General features: G+C 36.7%; 1 protein-coding gene across 3 annotated transcripts in view; it reads right to left on the reverse strand.

The window, feature by feature from the left end:
• Positions 1–23,470, reverse strand: part of TFEC (transcription factor EC) — a 79,402-nt gene that overhangs the window by 25,152 nt on the left and 30,780 nt on the right. For 2 of the 3 annotated variants that reach the window (XM_066366143.1, XM_066366142.1), the window contains exon 3: positions 10,512–10,598. In XM_066366143.1, the coding sequence (XP_066222240.1) occupies positions 10,512–10,598 (87 nt within the window). Of the gene's footprint in view, positions 1–4,873; positions 4,954–10,511; positions 10,599–23,470 lie in introns of those variants that run through there. The other variant, XM_066366144.1, reaches the window with a different exon arrangement.

Consider the following 23,470-nt stretch of genomic DNA (forward strand, 5'->3'; position numbering starts at 1 on the left):
TACAATTCAATGAGAATAACATTTTTTTTTTTAAAAAAGGGGGCAAAGGACTCAAATAGAGATTTCTTAAAGAAAGATATGCAAAGGGCAAATATACACATGATAGGATGCTCAATGGCATTAGTCATTAGGAAATATAAATGAAACCACGATGAGACACCATTTCACATTTCTCATTAAGATGACTTATCAAAAGAAAAGAAAATAACAATTGTTGGTAATGATGTGGAGAAACTGGAACCCTGGAGCATTGCCACTGGGAGAGTAAAATGATGTAGTCATTGTGGAAAACAGTATGATTCCACATTCAACATAGTGTTTCAAAACATTCAACATAGTGTTACCATATGACTTCCAATTTCATCTCTAGGTATATACCAAACAGAATTAGAAGCAGAGACCTGAACAGATATGTACACACCGATGTTTGTACCCACATTGTTCACAGTTGCCAAAAGGAGGTGGAAACAATGTAAATATTCATTATTAGATGAACAAATAAATGTATTGTGAATACACATTTAATGAAATAGTATAAAGCCTTAAAAAGAAATAAAATCCTGATACAAGCTACAAGATAAATGAACCTTTAAAACATTATGCTAAGTGAAATAGGCCATACAGAAAAACAAACAAACAAATGTTATATGATTCCACTCAGAAAACATACCTAATTAGGAAAATTTATACAGACAGTAAGTAGAAAGAAGCTACAGGGGCTGGGAGAAATAGATAACTATTGTTCAGATAGATGCACTTTCTGTCCAGGATGATGAAAAGACTGGAAAGAGATAGTGGTGATGGTTGTACTAAATTGTGAATCTACTTAATGCCAATGATCAGCACACTTCAAAGTATGATATATATATATATATATATATATATATATATATATATATATATATATATATATACACAAATGGCAAATCTTATATACATCTTTGCAGTGCATATAAATATATAAAATGGCAAATGTTATATACATCTTTGCAGTGCTGGGATTCAAATAATTTAACAACTGGATCTTTGCCTTAATGACCATTTTAAGTATAAAAACAATATACCAAAAGGTAGTTTATTATTTTATGTGCTTAATACTTAAATAAGAACAATAAAAGAGGTATTCCAGCTTTCATGGTGGGCAGTAGTGGAGCAACCAAAGTATAAATAAAAAGATAGATTTAACTATAGTAAGTTGTTTTATAAAGATTTATTCTGACAAACTTAGCAAAAATCCAACATAAGGTATTTGATAAGTAATTATTATTATATGCTTTAACTTGCTGTAACTCTGTTTTATAAATTTTATAAAGAAAAGTTACTTCCCTACTTTATAAATCACCATTACTGTGGAACCGGTGGGCTGTTAGAAAATTTTACTAGATTATGTTATAAGAGTTTTTAAATATTAATAAAAAAATATTAAATAATTCCTGACAAATAAACAATAGAACTGTTCTTTAAGATATTTCCTTAGTGCTTCTTGATTGGCTTCCTTACATGCAATTTTTTTCACCTATGGACAGAATGAACATTACTGCGGGCACTTAGAATATGTTGTTGTGCAGGTAAAATGCTAAAGAGGAGTAAGGAATGTAAATGTGTGATTTCCTCGTTGGGCGGCTGCCCAGGCACCCACCTTAGAGAGAACCCTGATTACAGTGTCATTTTATCAGCAGGTTAGCCAATCTCAACAAAAAATTAGGTATGAGTTCCGCCAAACAGGTGCGAACCGGCTGAATCCTACCACTGCATCTTTGTCACAGTTGAAAAGGTAATAACAGATATTAACTACAATAATTTGCCAATGTTTGTGAATGCTTAAACAACATGCATAAATTTTTTGAAAAATATTTAGTGGAGTGTAGTTCGTACACTCTTTTGACTACTGAAGATATTAAATTAATTTTAAACATATTGCGTAAAAAAATTTGGGGCATATGGTTTTATGGACAAAAGTGTTACATTTTCAAGAAAAATATTATCGCAATTTTGCACATACAATAGAAACAAGAGAAAATATGCCCAATTCATTGAGACTTAAACCATTATGAAAAAGAAAAATTATAGGCCCTTTTCTATCATGCCTATAAATTTAAATAAAATTTTATTAGCAATATGAATCCAAGAAAATTTAACAAGATGACTCGCTAATATATAGTCAAGTGGGGTTTCCCATAAATACCGTTTGTGATGTTAAAAAAGAAAAAGAAATTGCTGGTGATCTCGATAGATTCAGAAAATGTATCTGATAAAATCAAACCCATTTATGTTAAAACTCTGAGTTTTTGAGAACATAATTTTCCATAATCCTAGAGAAATATAGCTTTGCCTATGTTTAAAATTAGTGTTTCCATATGAGAAAATATAATCTATGTTCAAAATTACTGTAGAAACATGTAAGTAAACTATACAAATGTTGACATATTCATTTACTCTTCTCAAGCCAAACCTAGTAACGAACAACATAAGTACGTAATCTGATCTAAATTCCAGATGTTTTCTGACTGTTTTGGCCTCTTTCTTCTCTATATACTATCTCTTATCTATCATCCAGTTATGACTTTTTTTCTTTTACATAATTTATCAGTTTAAATTTTCTTCTCTATTTTTATATCTCAAGACCTTCAGGGTTTGAAGCCTAAATTATATCCCTTTATCTAGTGTCCCTCATTTTCCTCAATTAATGCCCCACTGCCCTTCTCAGACCAAGTTTTTTTTAAAAAAATACAACTTCCTCTGATTCCTTATTATACGAGATCTAAAATATAAATTAGCTCTCCTTTATCTCTTATATTAAGCTCAATCTCATTTATCTAATTGCAAAATCATATTAAATGTACCTACATCACCTAGTCAACATTATTGACCACTATTCTCAAGTTTTGAAAGGTTTCTTTTCATCACATGTACATGCCATAAACCATGGCTTCTAACAACAGATTTCAGACTTCAGTGGGAGGAAGGGGTGGGGGGAAGAATGTTGCCATGAGAAATCTATTAGTTCATACATAGGAAAAAATTTTAAAGAATAAAATGTTCCTGACCAGGCCGTGTTGCAGTGGATAGAGTGTCTGACTGGGATGCAGAGGACCCAGGTTTGAAACCCCTAGGTCACGGGCTTAAGCTCAGGCTCATCTGGTTTGAGCAAGGCTCACCCAAGGTCGCTGGCTTGAGCAAGGGGTTACTCAGTCTGCTGTAGCCCCCCAGTCAAGGCACATATGAGAAAGCAATCAATGAACAACTAAGGTGCTACAACAAAAAATTGATGCTTCTCATCTCTTTCTCTTCCTGTCTGGCTCTATCTGTCTCTCTCTCTGTCTCTGTCACACACACAAAAAAAGAATAAAATGTAAGCATTATAATAACATAAATACTGTTATAGATACTTGAGTGCTTATTTTATGTCAGCTATTAAGCTAAGAATGTTTTCAATAACTAATAACATCTCTAGTAATCTATATACCAACTCTGTGAGGTATAATAATTCCTATCTTAAATATAAAATAATTAAAACTCTAAAATAAAAATATCTCAAGATGATACAATTGTTTTAATATGGCACCAGGGACTTAAACCTTCATGCCCAACACAAGGGCTGGATTCTTTACTACTGACCCCATGTTGTGTGCTCACCCCCCCAAGTCAAGTCTCTGTCTGTCACATTTATCCCCCCATATCCTCCTCCATCTCCCTGCCCTCAGTAAGCACCACACTGTTGTATGAGTCCGTGAGTTTCTCTCTCAGTCTCTCTTTTTCTCCTATTTTGCTCAATCTCTTTATTCTTTCATTCCAGATAAATTTTTAAATACAAATAGTAAAAAGAAAATAAAAACCTTGTACCCTCACATATGTATGTGTATGTGTGATATCTATACATCTATACTTATATATAAATATTAATGTATATAATATACATATATTTTATGTATGAGTTTTATGGGAAACTGAAATATAAATATTTAGGTTGATTGGATTCTCTAATTTGCTTTTCCGTGAAGACATTCATAGTGAACCTGAAATGGTCAAAATGAACATAAGACTATAAAATAAAATAACTGTAGACACAAAAAAATAAATAAAAGGAAAGAAAGAAAAATAAAAATAAACTTCTGGCATGAAGAGGGAACAGTGTTAAGGACCTTATACCACACAGTGTATGCGTACTTGAAAAACTGGCATTTAAAGATTATTTTCGGTCCTTTTAGGTATTTATTTATTTAAATGTATTAAACTGGATTTTTTTGTTTTAAGACACACACAATTGATCTCCCTCTACCTTTATTTGTTTATTTGCTAAAGTAGAGGTATAAAGTTTGAATGACAAATATTGAACAGAGAAGTCCCAGTGAGTTATTATTATTATTTTTGTTTTATTCTGAGTGAATAAAAATAATGTGTTGGGCAGAAGTAGGTGATCTCTTGTCCTTGGCTGGCTTATAACTCAAGTAGAAAAGATAAAATACAAAACAAAGATTGGTAACTTATAAATACTTTTATATCATATTTTATGCATATAATCTATTTAGTACTAAATTAATAAGAAACAGTTATTAATTTAATGTAAATACTACAAGAAATAATGAGTGAAACTTTCACTTTTTGATAAAATAGTCACAATAAAATATGATTTTATTTGTAACAATATTTTTTTTACTAAATAAACTATAAAAAAAGCTTATTGCATTCTAAGCACTAAAAACTATTTTGTCAGTAAAGGAGCTTATTAATACAGTGTTTTATATATTACACACTTCAAAGATCAATTTCTATATTTCTATTTCATTGAATATTAGTTTACAAAATTTAATTTCAGTATTTAAGGTGGTTTTATCTCCAAACATTGAAAGGATGTTAAAATTCACTTGCTCACCAGTTTTAACTTTGAAGTGTCTATAACCTTCACAATAGCAATGGTTTTCTCTTTCTCCTTCATCATTTTCTTTTCCTGAATCTTGCGAATTGTAACCAGGAGAGCTGAGCAGAAATGTCTACACTAAGGTGAACTTTGGTTCTTCCTTGGACTTTAAGACTAATCTGGTCTAGATTGTGATTGAGAAAAGCTTGCTTGTTGATGTTATGCAGTCCTTTCAAGTTCCAACCAAGCACCAGGGGTTGTTAATATTTACTCAGTCCTCATCTCTGGAATGATCTGAAACTATAACAGTCTATTGAGATAGCCAAATGCCACCAGCATTTACAGACACCTGATTGAAAAGTACCTATATACAATAGAAGAAAGTGAGTTACTATGAACAATCATATCACTGGAAAGAAGGGGTGAAACCAGACCAATGGGTGGAAATTATAGGAAAACATATTTAAACTCAGAGGATAAACAATCACTCAGCTAGAGTGTGGCAGGGGATTAGATCAGTCTAATATCCTTACAATACTAAGATTCTAAAGTTCTACAGAGTAGCTTCATTCTGAAGCTGCAAGCACAGAATAGTAGGTGGGATTGTTGCATTTGGAATCACATACAGAATTGGATTCAAACCTCTTCTCTGCCCTTCACTAACTGTATGAACTTGAGTGAGCTGCTCAAGTTCTCTAAGCCTCTTTCCTCATTTGTAAACTGATAATAACTAATGATAGTCTCTACCTTATAAGTTTTGGTGATCAAATGCAATTTTTAACAAAAATTTTTTTAGCACAAGTCTTGTCACATAACAAGTTTTCAAGGCATAGTAGCTATTATCATTGTTGTTATCTTTGTTGCTGCTGCTTTTATATATTATAAAATTCCCAAACAATAATGTATAATGGGAGCAATTTTTTTAATATCTTGCATGAATTTTATAGTATGTATTTAATATGCATTTGCTTAACACCTATTATGTGCTAGGCACTGTTCTGCATGTTGAAAATAAAAATAAGACAAAATAATGAATGGGTCATTGTTTTAGGTGCCAGAAACAGCAGTAAACAAGACAGACAAATCACTATTTTCAAGGAGTTTACATTCTAGGATGGGAGTACACAATACATAGATAAATAAAATAATAAGAAAGATAATTTCTGTTACTCATATTATAAATGTCTGAAAAAATTCAAATGAGGTATTGATTTAGGAAGTGATGAGATGGTCCTTTTTGCTAGGGTGATTGTGGAAGGACTCTCTGATAAGGTGGTAGGGACTAAAGATCTGAAGTATGGAAAAGCTTCCATGCAAAGATCTAGAACAAAAGTATTCCAAGCCAAAAAAGGAAGTTCGATGATCCTAAGATGATAATATGTTGTCATGTTCAAGGAGCAGGAAGAAGGCTATGAAGGCTCAAGCCTAAAGTTAAAGGGAAGTGTTGAGTGTGAGACAGTGTCTAGATTATATTTTGAGGATTTCAAGAAGTTAACAAAATATTAAGCAAAAAGCAACAGGATCTGATTTTTGCTTTGTAAACATAATTTTGATGGCTGTGTGAAGAACAGCTATAAGAGGCAAGAAGTAGCAAGGAAGTTAAGTTTAAATTTGTTTCTGAAATTCAAGTTAGGCATCATGTTTTAATAGAGGAGCTTATAAGACTGAAATTCAGAAAATTGTGGATGCTGTTTAGAAGGGCATACTGATAAATGTGGAGGAGTGTGAGGAAGAGAGAGCAGAGAAAAATGACTTTGGGAGAAGCATTCAAAATGAGCAATGCAGGAATTTTATCCATTCGCTGCATAGGTGAAGATGTTGAATATGATGAGGAATCAGTGTCACTAGGGTTGGGGTTTTTCTAAGAGAGTAAAATGAAGGAAACTGAAAGCATGATAAGAGATTTTGCATGCGAATTGGTTATAGTGCTTGACCAAAGTCTCTAGGCAGGTTAAAGAAGAAAGTTTCAATATGTTGGCAGTGGGAAGTAATAGCTATTGAAAGCCATGACAGAGTTGATTGATATGGAGTCTCCACAGCTTGAACAATTGGTGAAGTACGAATACTAGAAAAGATGAAATGTAATGGCCAAAAAGTGTAAAATAAAAATGGTATGGGATAGAGAAATAGCTTTTAATGAGATCTGGGATATCATCATGTGATCAGATGACAAAATAGGGAAGAGAAAAATACCATTCACACTAAGGTGACGGAGAAACTGAAAGGTTAGAGTATTGACCAAAGCACAACTCATTTTCTTAAATGTTTCTTGCTCTTTGACTCTTTTCAATCTGGTTTACACAGTTGTGGCAGCGAGAACTGATTGACAGGTGGCTAACTCTGCTGATCACATGGAAATTGAGAGGTAACTCCGCTTACTTACTGATCTAGTCACTAATCTACTAAATTCATTTCTGGGATATATCAGTCTGTGAAAACCTTTGGCTATTTCATTCAGCTGAGATTAATATGAAGAACCATCACATGTAATCCAAGCTACAAGTCAGCAGCTTCCAAATTTCCCACCAACAGAAGTTATAATATGATTCTTAGTTAAGCCCATGTGCAGTGTTCTGGGATACATCTTAGCTAAGTGACATTCCAGGTTTTTGGGATAGGCCACACAGCAAGGACCCATAAAGTGTTCTAGGAACACATTCAATAGATTGTCCCCACAGAGACTTTGCATATTTCTATGAGAACCAGAGAAAATATACCTTGAAAACTGCCTGTCAAAAATTAGGTGAAAAATGAATAATAATAACTATTAGTAAATATTCTTACTTTTGTAGCTTGCCATAATAGACAGCTATTGTCCAGCCTCACTAGAATTTGTTCACATTTATTTTGCTAACAACTCCTGTTTTCCTGGTTCTCACTCAGTCTAGGCCATGTGCTGTGTGAAGCTGCTCAGTACACAACTCTAGGGATGCCCAAGAGCCAGAGAAGTTGGACTAGGTGCAGATAGGGGACGAAAGTTGCTCCACTAAGAATTATCCAAGGAATTTAACTGAACTGGTAAAAGAAGTTGTCCTTCTCTTTGGTTGCATACCTAATTGAATGTATCCAGTAGGATGCATTAGGTTATCATAATCATAAAATTTTGGCACAATTAGCTAACAAAATAAATAAATATATATATATAGTGTAAAATCCATAGGTAAAAAATTTTCCAGGGTTACACAAGCAGCATTAATTCACACTTTTCTTTGCTTTTCTTCTCCATTTGTTAATGTTTGTCCTCAATTTACCTTCTGGGCAATAAATGGCTAAGTCACATTATCCTACAACATCATCAAAAGTCAAAAACCTTTTTTTTTTCCCTTGGGTCTCATTTAAGAACTGAAGAAAACTTGCCAGAAAACCTCAGAAAACTGCTCAAAATGCCGGAATTGTTGCACAAGCCTATTCTTACAGCAATCTCTGGCAAGGAAAATTGAGTCACCAGAATTGACATACATTATTAATCACAAACTCCCTTTTCTTGTGAAAGAGTGGACGTCTGAGGGTGGGAGGAACTGCTTTGCAAGGAAGAACTGTGTGCGTAGCTAGCAATAAGCTATGATAGTGTCATAGCCTCAGTGGCTTAGAATAAAGCCAGCACAGAAGAAAACAAAGGCAGAGTTATGGAGGGATGCCCACATACATCTTTTAGAAATATTTAAATGATACAACTCAACAAATTGTTTTCATGCTTAAGCCCCATAGAGCCAGGTTCCGCCATCTGCGGCTAACAGTGCGCAGGTTAATATGCTTCAACATTCCTCTGAACCTAGCTGGTTTTCATGTTTTTCCACATGAACTATAAAAATTCTTCAGTCTCATCTCTATTTTTATTTATAATCCAGTCTACCCTTATAATCTTAACCATCTTTCATAAAGCATCATCTTTTCATAAAGCACTTCCCCCAAAATATCTCAATTTAGGATAGTTTCATATTCACTTGAACTCAGGAGCTACTATCTGACTAGCATTTAAAATACACACATGTAGTCAACTAAGAGCTTATATAAAACAGTCTTGGTGCTAAATAGTTTAATTATTCTCGTAATAAGAAGAAAGAAGCAAAGGGAAGTCAGGTCACTTGCACAATGACTAGATTAGAACCGGTTTTAACACCAAGATCCACACCTTTTCCTCCCTGCCTCTCAGCTGTGCCTCACAGCACTGCCCACTGTCATGTGGCCTCTTGACAGGTCAATTGTGTTTCATGCACCTTTTCATTTTCTGTGGTGCAAATATTAAGTTTTTATATAATAAGTATTAAATAAATATTTGGTTAATTGAACTGCTTGGTTTGATATGTAGATCTAAAAATTATCAGTGGCCACTGATTGGATAACAGTAGATGCTTAATTATACAAATACAGATAGACCACTATTTTCTAACTTTAAAAAAATACATTCTGTTATCAAAAGCAAATCCCCAACAATCACTGCCACCAATTGGTACTAAGCCATTCTAAGCAGTCTCTGGAAAGCAAGGCAATTGACAAAGAGAATGCTTCAATATATAGCTTCAATGGAGTAATACCACATACGAGGAAGAGAAGATTGCAGGAAATTAATATCATGTCCTCAAACCCAGAATTGAATACTTGTTAAAAAAAATAGCATCCTCATTCTGTGAAATAAAACCAAAAACAAACTAGGTTTTAAAATTCATTTGATCTTTGTTAGATGAAACAAATATTAGTGACTTGTTCTAAATTGGAGGCTTTGCATATCAGGGAAATAAAGAAAAAAAGGTACTTCCTTCTTTAGATAGTTAATTTGGAGATTAATAAAAAAGGGGGAGCTTTTTCCAATTTTTCAAGGACTTAAATTTAGGACACATATTGTCATGTAACACAATCTATTGATTTATTGATGAATAGGATGCACACTATGTAACACAGTCAGAATTCACTTTCTTCAAATGAAATGTTCAAAATAATTCAATCATAACGTTTTGTATTTATCTCATTTTATTTAAAGTCTAAAACCATAAACAAACAAATTATAACTTTTCAAAATATGTGAAAAGAGCTTATACACTCTTTATAGATAACAATTTTTGTAATAAATGAAAAGAGCAATGAGAAGGGAACAGCAATAAAACAGTAGATAAGGAACCATCCCTTCACTGTCTGCATTCCAGGAATATGTGCTGATGTCAACATAGTTGCCTGTGGACATGCCTTGAAGACACATTGTATTTGTCTTCAGTTTATCTTTAACTTCCTCTCAGAAGTAATTTTTTTGTTGTTGTTACAATCTTTTTCTTTATTCTGAAGGGTGTAGAGCCTCTGAAATTAATAGCTGTTAATCATAGAAACTTAAGCAAAATTCAGTTACGAGATTATAAAGGTGTCTGACTATGTGCTGTGCTTCAAAAAAAATCTGAAGATTAAGTTACTCAGAAAAAACTATACAAGATTAGATATATTTATAGAGATAGATAGAATAGTACAAGCCCTATTATTTATCTTAACTAATATTATACAATACTTTTTTCTATACCAATAAATATTTTCTAATATTTATCTGTTATCTATGTCTGTTTCAAAAGTGCAAAAGAAAACACCATTAACTAAGCAATTAAAAATTTTTTATATACTCAGAACTTTTATTGATTTCAATATCATTGACCTTAGGTATAGAAACACTTACTGTTCTTTGCATTAGCCGAGGAGAGTCTGTTTCTTCCTCATTAAAACTTGATTCCGTATTGATTATATCCTCAATAACGTCCTCCATCTAACAAAATATAATACATTCAGGGTAACGTGTATAATGATAAAAGTTGTGCTTTGTTTCTGAATTTAGAGAGAAAAATTTTAGTAAAAATTAATTTTTTTTTTACTATCTAAAGTTAAATTTACATCAAAACTCAGAATATTTCAGGACCTGAAATGAAGTAATCTTTGATCTGTGTTGCTTTTTCTTGCATTTGCTTCCACCAACTGGCAGGATATGGCTGGGCAAGTCACCCTTGGCTAGTCCCTCAGAAATCAGTATCCACATAAATACAATGTTTATCACGGAGTAGCTCAAGCCACAGCCTCCTATACCCTTAATACGTGGAGAGGTGACATCCTACAAAGTTCTTTTTTTTAAAAAAAAAAAGTGTTTTGATTGCATCTTATAAGTGGATATCCAAAATCAGTGGTCAAATTTGAATACAAATTACATAGAAACATATTAAACTTTCTATAATGACCAATAAGAATAATACAATAACAACAATTACAAAACAGTTATAGACACCTTAAACAGTCACAATAACAAACATTTATATAGTTCAGGAGGTGTGCTGGGTACTGGCCTATGTGCTTTGCATACATCGACCTGTTTAATCTTCACAACAATCCTGTGACGTAGGTACTATCATTATCTCCACTGTAAAGATGAGAAACTGAGAGGAAAGAAAGTTTAGTAATTTGTTCCAGAATATGTAGCTTGTGACTGACATAGGCGGAACTGAAAGCCTGGAAATCTGGCTCTATAATCTTAATTTAAATAAGCTTTCTACTCTTTTTCTCAACTCCTTTCTAAAACAGCCTTCCTCTCCTTCTGTACATTAGCTGGAGTTTTACAAAAGGTTTATTTTTAAAACAACATGCCGGCCCTGGCCGGTTGGCTCAGCGGTAGAGCGTCGGCCTGGTGTGCGGGGGACCCAGGTTTGATTCCCGGCCAGGGCACATAGGAGAGGTGCCCATTTGCTTCTCCACCCCCCCCTCCTTCCTCTCTGTCTCTCTCTTCCCCTCCCGCAGCCGAGGCTCCATTGGAGCAAAGATGGCCCGGGCGCTGGGGATGGCTCCTTGGCCTCTCTGCCCCAGGCGCTGGAGTGGCTCTGGTTGCAGCGGAGCGACGCCCCGGAGGGGCAGAACACCGCCCCCTGGTGGGCAGAGCTTTGCCCCTGGTGGGTGTGCCGGGTGGATCTCGGTCGGGCGGATCTCGGTCGGGTGCGTGCGGGAGTCTGTCTGACGGTCTCTCCCTGTTTCCAGCTTCAGAAAAATACAACAACACCAACAACAACATGCTATCCAGCTCCCCTCCATTTCTCTTTAGCTTTACTAGTTCTCTCTCATTATGTTCTCTTTAGTGAAATTTTAAAATGTGAGGTAAACACAAAGAGAGTGAGGAAACGTTGCATTTCTATAACTGCCATACTCTGAGACTGCCATGACGTGTAAACAACCAGGAGTAGCTCTGAGAGATATATAAAAAATTTTTATGATTCTGTTAATGTTACCTTCTAAGCAAAATTTCTGAGAACTTTAGAGGATCAAAAGTTCAGAGACCTGTACTAAGACACCACCAAAGATCAAATGCCAAAAAAAAAAAAATCCAAACACTATTTACATATTCATTTAACAATTGCATATGGAGCAGAATTTATTTAAAGACCTTGTTGTAGATAGTTGAGCTATAGAAACAAACAGCACAAAATCCCTGCTTTCATGGAGCTCAAACTCTATTGAGAAAACAGGCATTAACAGCTCACTATCAAAAAGTGGTCTGAAGAAATTAAAGCAGAATTGAGAGAGCTTGATTAGAAATGTTGTTTTAGAAAATAGTCAGAGAAGGAATTACTAATATTTAAATAGAGGCTTGAATAACATGGGGAAGGGTAGTCTTTGGAAAGAAATAAAAAATTACTAGAACCCTAAGGTAGGAATAAGCTCAGAGTATTTGAGAAAGCGTGAGAGGGCTAATGGGAGTGAAATAGAGTGAGCTAGGGCAATAGAGATTTCAGACAAAGTTGAAAAGTAGGCAAGAAACTTGAATTGCAGGCCCTGGCTAGTTTGCTCAGTGGTAGAGCCTCAGTCAACAGTGTGGATATTTCAGGTTTGATTCCTGGTCAGGGCACTCAGGAGAAGTGACTATCTACTTTTCCACCCCTCCCCTCTTGCTTCTTTTTCTCTCTATCTCTCTCTTCTTCTCCCATAGCCATGGCTCTGTTGGAGCAAGTTAGCCTGGCCTCTGAGAATAGCTCCATGGCTTCACTTTAGGTGCCAAAATAGCTTGGTTGTCAAACAACGGAGCAACAGTCCCAAATGGGCAGAGCATCACCCCATAGGGGGCTTGCCGGGTGGATCTTGGTCAGGGCATATGTGGGAGTCTGTATGTCTGTTCCCTGTTTCTCACTTAAGAAAAAAAAGGACCTTGCATTGTAGAATTCTCAAGGCCAATGCTGTCTTACAAAACTTTCTGCAATAATGGAATTTTCTTTTATTTGTGATGTTAATACAGAAGCAACTAACCACATATGGCTACTGAGCCTTGAAATGTGCACTGTGTAATGGAGGGACTTAATTTTTAATTTTATTCAATTTTTAAAGATTGCATTGAATTTGAATTAATTTAAAGAGCTGCACATGGTTAGTGGGTACTGTATACAAGAGTGTAGCTCTACCATCCTCTGGAATTTAGATGTTATTCCATATGCATTAAGAGATGCTTAAAGGACCTAGGATAATCAGTATGCATGCTTGTTTCTTTTGGTTAGTCTAGTCTCCAAAAGTTTTACAGTGTATTATTGATTGTTACTAAACTCACATTTTAATTTCATGATATTTCTTTTCCTTATATTTCCTTCAGGGGAGACTATGTTTATACTTTAATTGAATTTATTGTGGTGGTAGTGGTTCACAAAATCATACAGGTTTCAAGTGTGCATCCCAATAAAACATCATCTATACACTGCACTGTGCACCTATCGTCCCAAGCAAAGTCTCTTTCCATCCTTACTTACTCCCCTGTGCCCACCTCCACTTAGTCCCCAGCCCCCTTCCCTATGCTGGATCAAAAAAGAAAAATGGCAAATAAGGAAACAGAAAGTACAGTAACTTTAAAAAAACCCATGAAAAATATAAATGTTAAATCCTAATAGTAAACTAATTACAAGAATGCAAATAAGTAACATACTGATTAAGAATATATCTCTTATTTGATTTTTAAAAAGTATTGCATAGTACATATATAATATATATCATACATATATATGACATATTTCAAATGAAACAATAAAGCAGAAAACAAAGTGAAAAGTTGCCCCACAAATATGACCACAAGGAAAGCTACAGTAGCAGTTTTAGTATTAAACCATATGAAATTCAAGGTAAAAGTTTAAAGTAAAAATAACAGCAAGTGATCATAAATGCATAGGTAACTAAAAATACCTACAGTTACAACTGTCAGAATTCTATGCAAACATAAAGCGATGGTTTTAGATGAACATTTTAGCTCACTACTCTCAAGACTGTAAATCTGAATTTGGCTTGCTCTGCACCTATCCTCTAGGCCATGCCCTGGGTCTTGTCATCCTCTAAATTACTCCATTTCCAAAATCTTAAATTCCATTTTCTCACTCATCAAATGCAATCTGCCTTTTAGACCCTCTGGCAGATAACTGAAAAGAAATATTTTTTTATGATTTGCTGTGCCTTTGTCCTATTATCTTTTTGCTCAACCACTCCAAATATCCCTGGAGTTCAATCTGTCCCCATTCTGTTAACTCTGAATTCAGAATGGAAAGTTTTCTTCCCACCACCATTCAACTGAAATTCCTTTTGTTGTTTTTTTTGTTTGTTTGTTTGTTTTTTACTTCTTTACTTCTAAATTCTTTTTATTTTTTTCTGCTTTTCCAAGTGAGAGAATGGATGACAGAAAGACAGACCCCTACTTGAGCCCTGGAATCTACCTGGCTACTTCTGTCTGGGACCGTTGCTCTGCCCGTCTGGGACCATGCTCATAACAGCTATTTTTTAGCACCTGAGGGAGAAGCTTCATGGAGCCATCCTCAGTGTCCCGGGCCAATGCACTTGAACCAATCGAGCCATAGCTGCAAGAAGGGAAGAGAGAGAGAGGTAGGAGAGGGAAGGGTGGAAAATCAGATGGTAACTTCTGTGTGCCCTGACCAAGATTTTACTAGTCTCAGCTGCTACATCTGACTAACTTTTTGGCTTCAGTGACACCTGGTTATCTGCTACTTTGTCGTTATGGCCTCTCTCCTCTGAGCAGTTTTAAAGGTCGGTAACATTCTCAGTCCTTCCCATCTTTGGATCACTACTCTCCTCACTGTTTTCATGCTCTCCAGAAACCTTCTCATTTAGGTTTTCAAGTACCACCTACATGCTGACAACTCTCAAATCTCTCTCCCAGTCTAGATTATTTCTCTTCCAGGCAAAACTGTCTACCTAGCTGTCACCAGCATCTCCACATGGTGGTCTCACAGACACTCAGCCCTAACATTTTCAAATGGAGGACCTTATCATCTCTCACTGCACTAGTCAAATAACCTCTCAACTTCAGGCTTCTTCCCCTGCATAGCTGAGAAAGTGATATTAAAGTCAAATCTCATTATGTCACTACAGCCCCCACATTTAATCCCTTAAAGGATTTGATATTGTTTAACATAGAGTACCAGCCTTTCTGTGATTTGTCTCTTTCCTACTTCTGGTCTCTTACCACAATCTGCTTCTGACCTCCTGCTCATCTCATGCTCTATCCCATCTCTAGACCTGGTTTATGCTATCTCACCTCGCTCAATACCAAGTGGCCATTTTCTTCTAAGTCTTACTGTTAATATACTTCTGATAAGAACAGCAGTTCTGTTATCTACACATACTGTTGCCCTTTCTACATAATGTTAAAATTATTTGTTTACTTTTTTCTCTTTCTCTCAACTTGGAGGTCCTAGAAGGTACCGAAGATGAGAAAAACAAGACAAGGAGTAATTGAAATGGAGCATGTGCTGTGGAAATGCTATGAATTTTATCCATATGATGATATAGGTGTTGCTATGATAACTCAAAGAATAAAAAAATCTGAAATAAATTTTCAAGAGTGGGTTGGAATTATAGAGACAAAAGGTAAAGAATGAATGACTAATGGGTAAAGAAAAGATGCAAAAAGATAAAATTTGGCCACTGTGAGAATCCTCTGGCTGAAACTGATGGGGCTAAAACACAGAGCAGCATCATATGTCTAGGTCAGGAGGTAAGGGTTAAGTATGGAAGGTTTCTGTTTCTGTGTATCATGAGTACAAATTTGAATTTTATCCTGCAAATACCCATGTGATAAAATGCTTCTTTAGATTTTTGTATTTAGTTGTCCCAGAGACATTTAATCACCAAGCTACTCCCAGTTCTAAACCCTAAATCTTAAATCTAAGGATCCTCTCACCGACTTATTTTGTGGTAGCTATGATTTCTGGTGTTTTCTTTGAATTAATGATGTGCTTCCTAATGTCACAGGAGGACAAGCTTAAGACAAAGAAACACCAAAAGACAACAACATTTACCATCTCCTGAGCAGCCGCACAGCCCTTGTGTAAAAAACTTGAAAAATGTAAGCATCAAACAAGTTTTCAAAGTATAGAAATGTTGATGCGAACGGTTAAAAATTGAGACCATGCAGCTAGTAAGTGGTAGTTATAACCTCATGCTGTATGATGCTAAAGAGCAGGGGTCCCCAAACTTTTTACACAGGGGGTCAGTTCACTGTCCCTCAGACCATTGGAGGGCCACCACATATAGTGCTCCTCTCACTGACCACCAATGAAAGAGGTGCCTTTTCTGGAAGTGTGGCAGGGGACTGGATAAATGGCCTCGGGGGGCCGCATGTGGCCCACAGGCCATAGTTTGGGAATGCCTGCAAGAGTGTATAATTTCTGCTTTGTTACACAGACTCCTAGCACGAAAGAATTCTGAAAAATTGCAAAACATAGAATACCTCTTAGCTAATAAAGATAACAAGAATGTGAATGATGGCAGTATGTGAAAATGTGTATATGACAAATGAAATTCAAAGAGACCACACACTGATTAAAACTATAACAGATCAATTTATATTATGATTAAATGGGCATCAAGGAGGAAAGAGACTTCTATATGCATATTTTGTAGTGTAATGATTTAAAAAAAGAAAAAAAAATTGTCTGTAGCTAATGCACTCATTGCCCTAGATGACTCTAGGGGCTTTCAACCTTCCATGCCATGCAATTCCTTTGACTGATGCTACCTAAAAGGCCGCAAAAATCACATTAATTTCCTTTATAATGTTTAAAGATAAGCAGTGTATCTAAAAAATAAAAACATTTACTAAGAAAAACTAAGAAGACAGATATATGTTAGTTATCCTTTCTTATTTTTTAGAACACATGTTTCATAAGCTATATAGTAAGATCATTTTCTGGGTTTTGCCTCGAATAGGATGGCATATTATATCCTATGGGATTTGTCATTTTCCTTTAGAAATTACTCTTCCACACAAGAAAATGAACTTTGGAAGAAGGTGGTTGTAAAATAAATTGTATTGGGTTAGTTTTAATATTTACTGTACAGATGATTTTCATCTTAGATATATTTTTATGATCTTCACAGAGTGAATAGAGAAATTAGTTCAACATTCAGGGAGGGGATTCTTTTATATACACACTTTTGAAAAGTTTAAGTAAATATACATGTAGAGATTTATATTCAGTTTTAGATTTCAGTGAGCCCTGTTTTATGGTCTTTTTATATTTCATTAAATAATCTATCAGGACGTTATTCTTTTCTTTTTCTTAGACTAACAGAAAATTTACACACACACAAAAAAATCTTTCTCTATCATTTGGAATTCAAATAATGGGACACTGAATATTACTCTTTTGTACCCAGAGGCTACAGACTTAATAGCTAAAAAGCAGCAACCTGAAATCAGTAATATCCATTAGGAATGTTAGATTGGGAGATGAAATCTAGGAGATCATGGATCCATTCAACAAATCAAGTGAAACAAAAAAAGGAAAAGGCATGAATAGAAAGCTCAGTTATTAATGTAGTTTTTCTACATTGAGATGTTTAAAAAAAAAGTATATTCCCACGTTCTAGTTCTTTCTCATTTCCATTGACTCTTTGACATTTTTTTTAGGGCTCACTTACAAGTAAGTCACAATAAATATAAACTCTCTGAACTTAGATACTCTCATTCATTTTATATCCTCAGTGCCTCTTAATTCCTCTTACTTAGTAAACTGTAGGAACATGTTTTGAAAATAGAAATCAATAAATATATAATTAATAGTAAAAAATCCATATAATTCCACAAAATGTTAAGTGCAAGAGATTATTAGTCTTATTTTAATGAACATTTCTGGAGCACATATTTACTACTATTTAAACAACGTCTGCTTGTTTTATCTTAATATGTATCTAGGATAATATAACTGTTGATAAATATATTTAACTAAACGTACCAACATGCATCAGTTAAAAATCCGGAGGAATAGCTCAGTTGCTAAGTTCCCCCTGAGCCTTGAGAATCTCAATTTCACACAGGCTCCTTGGCCAGAAGAAGCAGAGCTGGGAAGAGAAGCCCACACAACACCGGGCTATGAAAACCAGTAAGAATTAATAGTTCAATTATTTTTATTTTCTTTACTGATCAATTAATTGATTTTAGAAATAGAAGAAGGAATAGAAAGAGAAAGAAAGAGACTGATTTATTGTTTCACTTTTTTATGCATTCATTGGTTGATTCTTGTATGTATGTGTCCTGAATGGGAATTGAACGCATACCCTTGGCATATCAGGATTAACGCTCTAACCAACTGAGCCATCTCGCTGAGGCTGAAAATGAGTAAGTAGTCTGTCCACTACAGACAACAGTCTGCTAGAAACTCAGGTGCCCTTCTAAAGGGCCATCACACAAAATCTCATTCATGATCACCCACTCCAGGCACTGTGGAGGATTAGCAGATCAAAGTAAACTAGAGTCATACAGGGAGGGATTGGGTATTGTGGCTTTTGTGGAGAGGGATGATACAACAGCCACTAAGGTCTCTGTGTTGAGTACCTCTCCTACAGCAGCACCCAGGGATGTCACCATTACTGGGTGGAGCACACCTCTTCATATGGCATCAGCCTGGGGAAATGCACTAGCCCCACCCTTCTGATTCCTTGTGGCTGTAGTCCGCCAAGCATGCACATTCCAGAGGAGTGTGCAGGCTGCAAGCAGAGTGGGCCCAAAATAAAGATGTCCACGGAGGGCTCTTGAGCAGGTGTGGGTAAGTGCGAGGGCTGTCAGACTGAGTTGTGTGGGTCCAGATTGAGAGCCTTTTTTCCTTTGCCTGCCTAACAGGTGCCACCCTTCTTATGCAGAACCGTCCTCCACATGGCCAAATATTGTTCTATTTTAGATGGAATCTGTTAGCCTCATCCTGAGTGGAGGATTTAACAGCGAGTGCTCTGGGTGCCCGCCCTGGGCCCCGACTTCTGAAGGGTCCCACAAAACCCCAACTTTACACTTTTTTCTAATGACACCAAGTATGGGTTCATATGTGCAATTTTAACATTAATGGTACATAATATTTTTTATTTATTTAAAAATGTGGTTGACATGTATTTTTATTTTCCCTGTCTTTTTTTTTTAAGGGGCCCAATATTTTCTTCTGTGCCCGGGACCTCCACCAATCTACTTCTGCTCATCCTGATAACTCCCTGAGACCTAGCTCTACCACAAAGGCCCACAGGATTCCTGTGGGTAGAGGCTTACCATTGCTAAATGGCCTCAGACCCAGCACTAGCACTAAGTTTGCATCCGTCTCAACCTGATGAACACCACTAACCCCTACCAAGTGACACACTAAGAACCTACATCAGACAGCTCGCATACTGCCACAGCCTCTTTCAGTACTGAGCCTAACAGGTAGCTGGCTACCAGAGGTGGGTGGTGGGGTTCCTTGGGCTTTTTTTAACCTGGCCTAAGACTCAATGCTGGTGGAAGTTGGCCATGGTATGAATCCTGGACCCTCCCATGGGTGCCCAGTCCTAGCAGAAGTAGCTCAAAACTATGGATCACTCTGGAGCTCCTAACAGGTAACCTGGGACCATTTACAGGTAGCATTTGATATTGACCTCCACCAGAGTCCTTCCCAAGAGGCCCCAGAACCAACACACCCACCTGAGGCAGACGTCAAACCACATCAGAGCATGACCCAGTCAGTTCCACAAGCTAAAATCTCGGCAAGCACTCTGACCCTGCTGAGGCTAATTTCACTTTGTGGTGTCAGCCACCGCATAACAACTCATATACTATGGTTCAGGTCAATTTCCACAGTCAACCAGCCAGAGGTCAACAGGCCAACAATAATCAAGACAACTACCCAAAAAGGGCTCACTTAACCCACACAAAAGGCATTCCTGAAGCATCCAGCGAAGGTGATCAGGGAGATTGTGCTAATGAGCCCTACAGGATAACTACCACACCAGGCTACCGTACCAGGACTGGGAAACATAGTAGATCTACCAAATGTACAGAAATAAATACAGAGACACAGCCAACATGAGGGAACATAAACATGCCCCCAAATGAAACAAAAGGAGAAATCCCCAGTAAATGAAATAGAGGCAAGCAATCTACCAGATAGAAAGTTCAAAACAATGAATATAAAGTTATAAGGATGCTCAAGGTACTTAGGAAAAGAATAAATAAACTAAGTGAAAACTTAAAGAGATAGTAAACATAAGAAAGGACACAGAAACCATAAAAAAGTCAGAAATAAATAATACAATATCTGAAATAAAGAATAGACTTTAAGAAAGCTACAACAGATGAGATGAAGCACAGGAGTGAAGGATACTTGGAAGTCAAGGCAGCAGAAAACACCCAATCAGAGCAGCAAAAAAGAATTTTAAAAATGATGATAGTCTATGGGATCTCTAGGACAACAAAGTATAAGTTTCATAGGGGTATCAATACATAAAAAGAGAGCAAAGGATTGTGAACTTATTTAAATAAGTACTAACTGAAAACTTCTTTGCTGACCAGGCGGTCGCCCGGCTTGAATATGGTCGCTGGCTTGAGCCCAAAGGTTGTAGGCTTGAAGCCCAAGGTTGCTGACTTGAACCCAAGTTTGCTGGCTTGAGCAAGAGGTCAGTCGCTCAGCTGGAGATGCCCGGTCAAGGCACATATGAGAAAGCAATCAGTGAACAACTAAAGTATTGCAATTACAAGTTGATGCTTCTCCTGTCTCTCCTTTCCTGTCTATCTGTCACTGTCTGTCTCTCTCTTTCACTAATATATATATATATATATACACACACACACACACACACACACACACACACACACACATACACACACACACAAACAAAAAACTTCCTTAACATGGTGAAGAAAAAAGATACACAAGTCCAGGAAACAGAGAAAGTCCCAAACAAGATGAACCCTAAAAGGCCCACACAAAATCACATCATAATTAAAATGGCAAATTAAAATGTCAGAGAAAATCTTAAAAGCTGCAAAAGAACAATTAGGTGCCTACAAAAGAGCTCCCATAAAACTGTCAGCTGATTTCTCTCAGAAGCATTTCAGGCCAGAAGACTTTGGCACAAAATATGCAAAGTGATGAAACAAAGGACCTATAATCAAGATTAGTCTACCCAGCAAGGCTATCATTTAAAATCAAAGGAGAGTCTGAACTGTGGTGGCACAGTGGATAAAGCACAAACAGCGAATGTGGAAGTCACTGGTTCAAACCCTCGGACTTGCCAGGCCAAGGCACATACAAGAAGAAATTAGCATGAGTTAAGGCTTTCCCCTTCTCTCTCTATCTGCTCTCAAAAAATAATAAACAAAATTCTTTAAAATTAAAAGAGAAATAATGAGCTTTACAGAATAGGAAACACTAAAGAAATTCATCACTACCAAAACAGTAACACAAAAAATTTTAAAAGGTTGCCTTTAAGAAGAAAAAAGGGAAGAAAAAGGTAATTTAAAAGAATAAAATATCAACCAATGTGTATTTATCAGTGATCACTATAAATGTAATTGGAGTAAAAGCTCCAATCAAAAACATATGGTAGCTGAATGGATAAGAAAGCAAAATCTGTATATATGCTGTCTACAACAGACCCACTTCAGAACAAAAGACACACAGAGATAGAAAGTAGGATAGAAAAAGGTATTTCAGCCTGACCAGGTAGTGGCGCAGTGGATGCAGGCATCCCCAAACTACGGCCCACGGGCGCATGCAGCCCCCTGAGGCCATTTATCCACACCCCCCACCGCACTTTCGGAAGGGGCACCTCTTTCATTGGTGGTCAGTGAGAGGAGCACTGTATGTGGCGGCCCTCCAACGGTCTGAGGGACAGTGAACTGGCCCCCTGTGTAAAAAGTTTGGGGAACCCTCATAGAGAGTCAGACTGGGATGCAGAGGATCCAAGGTCAAACCCCAAGATTGCTGGCTTGAGCACAGGCTCACCAGCTTGAACATGGGGTCACTGGCTTGAGTGTGGGATCATAGACATGACCCCATGGTCGCTGGTGTGAACCCCAAGATTGCTGGCTTGAAGCCCATGGTTGCTGATTTGAACAAGGGGTTCACTCGCTCTGCTGTAGCCCTCCAGTCAAGGCACAAATGAGAAGCAATTAATCAACAACTAAGGTGCCACAAGGAAGACTTGATGCTTTTCATCTCTCTCCCTTCCTGTCTGTCCATCTCTCTGTCTCTCCTCTGTCTCTGTCTCACACACACACACACACACACACACACATACACACATAAAAGAAATTTCATGCTAATGAAAATTTTAAAAAAAGTTGAGCTAGCAATACTTATATCTGACAAAATAGACTTTAAAACAAAGGTTATAAAAAGAGACAATGAAAGACAATAAAATCTTATCATTTGTGATAAAATGAATGGATCTAAAACATGCTAACTGAAATAAGTCAGTCAGAAACATGCAAATATCATATTATTTCACTTACATGCAAAATCTAAAAAACAAAATTAATGAACAAAACAGAAACAGACTCATAGATACAGAATATAGACTGATAGTTGCCAGAGTGGAGGTGGTATGAGAGAATGGGTAAAAAAGGTAAAGGAACTGGGAAGCACAAATTGATAGTTATAAAATAGTCACAAGGATGTAAGGTAGAGCACAGGGAATATAGTAATAATAACTATGTATGGTACCAGGTAGGTACTGGAAATATCAGGGAGACCACTTCTTTTTTTTTTTTTTTTTTTTTTTTTTTACTTTACAGAGACAGAGAGAGAGAGAGAGAGAGACAGGAACAGAGAGAGATAAGATGCATCAATTGTGAGTTTTTTATTGTGACACCTTAGTTGTTCATTGCTTGCTTTCTCATATGTGCCTTGACCGTGGGCCTTCAGCCAACCAAGTAACCCCTTGCTCGAGCCAGCTACCTTGGGTCCAATCTGGTGAGCTTTGCTCAAACCAGATGAGCCCACGCTCAAGCTGGCAATCTCGGGGTCTCAAACCTGGGTCCTCCACATCCCAGTCCAATGCTCTATCCACTGCACCACCACCTGGTCAGGCAGGGAGACCACTTTTTAAAGTATAGAATAGGCCCTTGCTGGTTGGCTTAGTGGTAGAACCATGGATATCCAGGGCTCTATTCCCAGCCAGGGCACTCAGGAGAAGCTACCACCTGCTTCTCCACCCCTGTCTCCCTTCTCTCTTCCTCCCCCACAGCCATGACTTGAAAGGTTCAAGTAAGTTGGCCCCAGGCACTGAGGATGGCTCCATAGCCTCGCTTGAGGTGCTAAGGTGGCTCCATTGTCAAGCAATGGAGCAGTGGCACCAGATGGGCAGAGCGTCCCCCTG

This window comes from Saccopteryx leptura, chromosome 2 (assembly GCF_036850995.1).
Source record: "Saccopteryx leptura isolate mSacLep1 chromosome 2, mSacLep1_pri_phased_curated, whole genome shotgun sequence".
NCBI lineage: Eukaryota > Metazoa > Chordata > Mammalia > Chiroptera > Emballonuridae > Saccopteryx > Saccopteryx leptura.